At 36.4% G+C, this 6,417-nt stretch overlaps 1 protein-coding gene across 1 annotated transcript in view; it reads left to right on the forward strand.

The window, feature by feature from the left end:
• Positions 1–6,417, forward strand: part of ITGA8 (integrin subunit alpha 8) — a 232,004-nt gene that overhangs the window by 25,965 nt on the left and 199,622 nt on the right. Inside the window, exon 3 of the mRNA XM_001377451.4 lies at positions 878–978. Coding sequence (XP_001377488.2) covers positions 878–978 — 101 coding nt within the window. The remainder of the gene's footprint in view (positions 1–877; positions 979–6,417) is intronic.

The following is a 6,417-nucleotide window of genomic DNA, read 5'->3' on the forward strand; positions in this document are numbered from 1 at the left end:
CTTTTTTCCTTTCCTTCCTTCCTTCCTTTCCTTCCTTTCCTTAATTCCTTTTTTCCTTTCCTTCCTTCCTTCCTTCCTTCCTTCCTTCCTTCCTTCCTTCCTTCCTTCCTTCCTTCCTTCCTTCCTTCCTTCCTTCCTTCCTTCCTTCCTTCCTTCCTTCCCTCCTTCCCTCCTTCCCTCCCTCCCTCCCTCCCTCCCTCCCTCCCTCCCTCCCTTCTTTCTTTCTTTCTTTCTTTCTTTCTTTCTTTCTTTCTTTCTTTCTTTCTTTCTTTCTTTCTTTCTTTCTTTCTTTCTTTCTTTCTTTCTTTCTTTCTTTCTTTCTTTCTTTCTTTCTTTCTTTCTTTCTTTCTTTCTTTCTTTCTTTCTTTCTTTCTTTCTTTCTTTTCTTTCTTCTTCTTCTTCCCTCCTTCCCTCCTTCCCTTCTTTCTTCCTTTCTTCCTTTCTTCCTTTCTTCCTTTCTTCCTTCCTTTCTTTCTTTCTTTCTTTCTTTCTTTCTTTCTTTCTTTTTCTTTCTTTTCTTTCTTTCTTTCTTTCTTTCTTTCTTTCTTTCTTTCTTTCTTTCTTTCTTTCTTTCTTTCTTTCTTTTCTTTCTTTCTTTCTTTCTTTCTTTCTTTCTTTCTTTCTTTCTTTCTTTCTTTCTTTCTTTCTTCTTCTCTCTCTCTCTCTCTCTCTCTCTCTCTCTCTCTCTCTCTCTCTCTCTCTTACTTTCTTTTTCTCCTGAATTCCATTATATATGCTCAATGAAACAAATCTGAAATTGGCATTTGAGGAGTAATAGACTTTTGTCTTATTTATAGATTTATTATTGTCTACTTCTTTAGTGCTTTGGCAATTGGCATGTTTTTTAAGTTAACAATCCTCCTTCTTCTTTTATCAGACAATAGAAAAATTAGAGTCAATGGAACCAAGGAACCTATTGAATTTAAATCAAATCAGTGGTTTGGAGCAACAGTGAAAGCTCATAAAGGGAAAGTGGTGGTAAGTCTTGATTCCTCATTTGTTCTTTTTTCTTCAGAAAATCTAGTGTACATCTCTTCTCTGACTTCAAAGCAAGATTTTAAGAAACAAAATCACAGGCAAGTTAAATTCTATAATTTAAGATTCAGAATCTTAAAACTTTGCTTACATTTTAGTAATAAAATATGCTCCTTTTCTCACAAATAAAGTCATTTATTGCTCAGAACCATAAGTCAATGAACATTTATTAATTGCCTACTATGATCCAGGCACTGTTCTACAGTAAATAAAACTTCATTTCTAAATATAATTTTGTCAAGTGATTATTTTTAATTAAAAATAAATGTTTCCAAGGTTGATAAAAAATAAATAAACATTTAAAAATCAGAGATGGTCAAGATATTTAAGACTGCTGGTAAAGACCAATTACCCCACTATGTTCTTTGTACTATTATTGTAATAATATCAATCTGGAATTAAATAATCTTGTGATGACTAACTCATTTTATTATATATTCAGATCTCTGTTAACAGAGTGGTTTTTTGTTAAGTTCAATGATCAACATTATAGAAAACTAATTCAGAATGGATTCATGTTTGTTAAAACCTTTGACATTCCATGATTCAATGATTCCATTGCATTTCTATCCTATGATACATTTGAACTATTGATTATTCATTATTTATTCTTTTACAGAAACAATACTGAAATATTTTCTGTTGTTTTTAAGTTGATTAGCTTTGCTTTTCCTTTATAAGAATATAGAAATAACTTCAGCTTTAAAATTTGTTTAAAACTATTTCAATTATGATTTAATAGGAATAAGTGCCTAAAGGAAATGCCTTGCTTTATTTGGTCTTGTGGTTAACCCCCAAAAGGGGTTTTAAAAGAAAACAGGTAATTGATAAAATACTTCCTTCTCTGGGTACAAACCAAGCTTTTACATTATATTCCCCCTAGTCCTTTTCTTGAATTATTATTGTAGATCTCATATTCCAGAAGGTTAATTTCTTTCCTTTGCCGGCAGGATAATATATTGATTTTAATTGATAAGTCATTTGGTGTAATGACTCATTAAAAAAATCTTAACTCCTTTCAAATTGCTTTTTTGTCCATGATTTTTAAGTGCTTAAAAATGCCTGAAAAATTGTTAGCATTCATAAAACCCCCAAATTCTTAATCATCTATGAAAACTTCTCAGAAAGCACAAAAATGAGATCCTTCAAGACATCAGAAAACAAAAATAGCACACATGAGCCATTCTGAAAAAGGTAAATTGTTGGTTAGTGCTAGAGCATAGAGAAAAAGTGACAGTATATTTTTTTTAAAAGTTGGAGTCACTTTCTTAACCTGTGAAAAATTTTTATACAAAATTTTGAATTCAATTTCGCAAAATTGTTACTAATGAAACACTCAAAACATTGCCTTGCACACACAAATGGATAAAGTAGATTATTGCTTAGGTAGCTCAGTGGTATAGTGGAGAGAGCACTGGTATTCGAATAAGGAAGACTGTGCTTCCTGAGTTTAAATCTGGCCTCAGACTCTAGCTCTGTGATCCTGGGAACATCATTAAACCCTGCCTTAGTTTCCTCATGGGCAAAATGTGCTGGAGAATGAAATGCCAAGTAGATCCAGTATCTTTCCCAAGAAAACTCCAAATAGGGCCACAGAGTCAGACATAACAGAACAACTGAACAACCACAACAATAGGGAAGCCATTTAGTACAATGGTTAGGAAGATGATTGTAGAGTCAGCGGACTTGGGTTCAAATCTTGTCTTTGAAATTTACCTTAGCTGACCTTGGGTAAGCAGTCTAAGCTTCCTGGACCTCATTTTTTCTCATCTGTAAATTGAGAGTTGTACTAGATGCTCTTGGAAGTCCCTTCCAACTCTAGATCAACGATCCTAGTCAGTCACCCCGAGATGATATAGCCAATTGTCCTCCCTGTCCCACAATCTCTACTCTTAACTTCTTCTCGTGGACTATCTCAGAGCCCCTAGTTCATTCATATTCTAATTTAAGATGCTAAAAGATGTGACATATTGCTAAGTAATAAGATGTAAGAAAGAAATCACTGAACCAAGGTTCCTGTCTCCCCTCTGATCCTTCCTAGAATTGTGGTCATGAGCAAGTCAATTCATTTCTTTGAAATTCAGTAGACTCATTGGTGAAAGAAAGCCAACTCTATTTCCACTCTGGCTACTTTACAGGGTAGCTTTAAGGAGAGTGCTTTGTTAACTATAATATTATTTAAGTATGAAATATTATGGAAGTATATGATGTTGTAATGACACTAGCACAGTACTTGGAGCCACAATGACTCAAGGTTCTGAATCTGCTTATTTCTCCCTGTAGAACCTTACAGGATAATGATTCTTCAACTATCTCCCTCACGGGCCCTCTGGGAGAAGAGTACTTTTATGTTTAGGAAGCCAACCCTCTTTTAGTGCAGCCTGTCATTATCATTGAGGTTTCCAGATAACACAAATATTTGAAGGATGTACTCCAGTCATATCCAGTCCCACCCCCGTCCCCATTTTAAAGATGAAGAAACTGAGGCCTAGAGAGAGAGTGATTTCCTCAAAATCCCACAGGTTTTATTCTAACAAATTAGGGAATCGGAACCCAGATCTTTTGACTTCAGAAACAACATTCTTGACCCTATACCACATTTCCTCTTCAAGTGGCAACCTTAAGCTCTTGCTGGATCTTTTTTTTTTTTTTTAATCCTTTCTGGGCTTTGTAGATGACCCTGGACCATTTCTTGTCATTTCTTTGGAACTTCTTTTCCTTTCCCCCTTTGTGACTTTCTAAGTTCCTTTGATAGTATTGAGTGAACTTCCAAGGTAAGATTATTTTATTCCTGATTGAGCCAAGATTTCATCTTGCTCCTGATTGGCAGAGTTCTTAATGCTCACATATTCCATTGCCTAACTTGATTTGTATGGCTTTGCTGCCTACTTTGATAAAGATATTTGCCTTCTTTCCATGATTATCTTTCATGCCTTTGGTGGGAGAAGAGCTAAGCTGGCCAAGATTAAGCTGTTACTTTCTCACAGAATGGAGCAATCATAAAGAGGCCAACATGGTTATCAGAGTAAGCAGTAAAACAATAACTGGGGAAGTCATATGGATCACTTCATGGAAGAGAATGCAAAAGATAAGGGATCTGAGACAAGATCTAAATGAAATCTTGCCTTAACTATGGAGAGAAGTTCACTATCAGCAGTTTCTGAGGGACAAGACCTGGAAATGAAGGGACACTTTGGGGTGTTGGGTGCTTCTAGCCTGTCTACAACTTTGGAAGGCTCCCATTCATTATTCATCCTGTGCTTTCTCTTCCTTGTTCTCTTTCCCCCAACATACTGCATAATTCTCTCTTAGACTCTGCTGGTCAGAAACCTTATCTCCCTACATGAACTGAATTGAGCATCCCAGGACTGTTCCTCCTGACTAGGGTAGAGTTACATCTAGAAAATAGGGGCGATGATTCCAGAATGACCTATGTCACAGAGGTGAAGAAGGCATTCTATAAACCCAATGCCATATAGAAATGGGAGTTATTAGTATTTACAAGTGTTGTTAAAAATCGTCCCTTCCTTCAAGAGCTAACCCATGCACTACCTCCATGAAGCTTCCCTGCTTTCCCAAGCTGAAAGTGATCTCTTACTTTTTACATTTGCCACAACACTTTTCCCAGATCTCTTCTTTGTGCTCATCAATTTAATTTGACTCAACAAGTAAGTGCTTAAAGAGACTGAGCTAGGCACTGGGGATGCAAAGCCCAAGGCAAACTTGTCGCAGTCTTTGAGGAGTTGACATTGGACTGAGAGAATACAATATGTCTGTGAACAAGAAAACCATGAACAAGAAAACTATTCCTAGCTTAAGAAGGAAGATAACAGGAAGACCCAGGGACAGCCTGGGAAAGGATTTATGAAGGGGTGACAATGAGTAGGGCCTGAGAGGAAGATAAAATCCCAAAAAGAGATGAGAAGGGATTACATTCTGGGGATGAGAGAAAGAGACAGGAGAATAAGAGCAAGGGCAGAAAATGGCTAATCCACCAGGAAGCTAGAACACAGCATGTAGAGAATAAATGAATGTGAAGGAAACTTAAAAAGGCAAGTTGAAATAAAATTGGGTAGAGTCTTAAAAGTCAAGTAGAAGAGTTGGTTTTGTATCCTGGAGGCAATAAAGACATACTAAAAGCTTTTGAAGGGCAGCAAAGTGGCACAATGGATAGAGTGACTGATAGAAGATAGAAGATGGAGATAGAAAGTCCTGAGTTCAAATGTGACCTCAGACACATAATAGCTGTGTGACCTAGGCAAGTCACTTAACCCTTCCTGTCCCAGTTTCCTCATCCATGAAATAATCTGGAGAAGGAAATGGCAAACATATTCTAGTGTCTTTGCCAAGAAATCCCAAATGAGGTCATAGACTTAGACATGACTGAACAACAACAAAGGTTTTTCAACAGGAGATTGATGTCTCTAGACCTTTTGCACAAACACATTACATGGAAACTGTATGTAGAGGATGCATGAATAGATGAATTAATGGAGAGGAGAGAGAGAGAGAGAGCAAGAAAGAGGGCATGAGGAGGTAGACTAGAGTAGTCCCTATATAAGTAAAGACAACAGGACTGATGAAAAAGTGTCCTAGATGTACAAATGATAAAATTTGGATGAAGGAGAAGCAAGAGCCCGGGATGACTTGGATATTATGAACCTGGATGATGAGAAACTCAAATTGGGAAGTCAGGAAGAAGATAATAAGTCCTATTTCAGACCTTTTATGTTTAAAATATGGCCAAAGGATTGGTGATAGAGCTTGCAGTTCAGAAGGAAAACTATGACTATATTAATAACATGACCTTTTTTGAGTCATCTTCATAGAAATGAACTGTTGGTTCACCACGGAGGGAAGGGAATAATCATTTATTAAGTATCTACTATGTGTCAAGTGCTGTGCTACATGTTTTTTTTAATATTATCCCATTTCATCCTCGCAAATATATTATGGGGTACAAGTGACTGTTCCCTTTGGATTATTTTGGCCAATGTGAAGGATTTCTCTGGACAAAAAGTGTAAATCAAAGTAGGAGTAAGAAATGTTATTATCCCCATTTTATAGTTGAGGAAATGGATGCAGATAAAGATGAAGTGATTTGTTGATGGTTATACAACTAGTAAGTGTCTGAGGATGAATTTGAACTTGGGTCTTCCTGACTCCAGTGCCAGTGCTCTATCCACCTCTACCTACTTATCAATGGAGTGAATGTAGGAAGTGAAGAGAAGAAAGCCCAAGAGAGAGCCTTGAAGACATCAAGGCTTATCACATTATGATCTATTATATCATTATCATTTTGTAAATATCTTATTTCCCCTATGCAATTGTAAGCTCCCTATGGGGATAGAGTCAGCTTAATGTTAATGTTGTCTTTGTATT

This window comes from Monodelphis domestica, chromosome 5, assembly GCF_027887165.1.
Source record: "Monodelphis domestica isolate mMonDom1 chromosome 5, mMonDom1.pri, whole genome shotgun sequence".
In the NCBI taxonomy this organism is placed as follows: Eukaryota; Metazoa; Chordata; class Mammalia; order Didelphimorphia; family Didelphidae; genus Monodelphis; species Monodelphis domestica.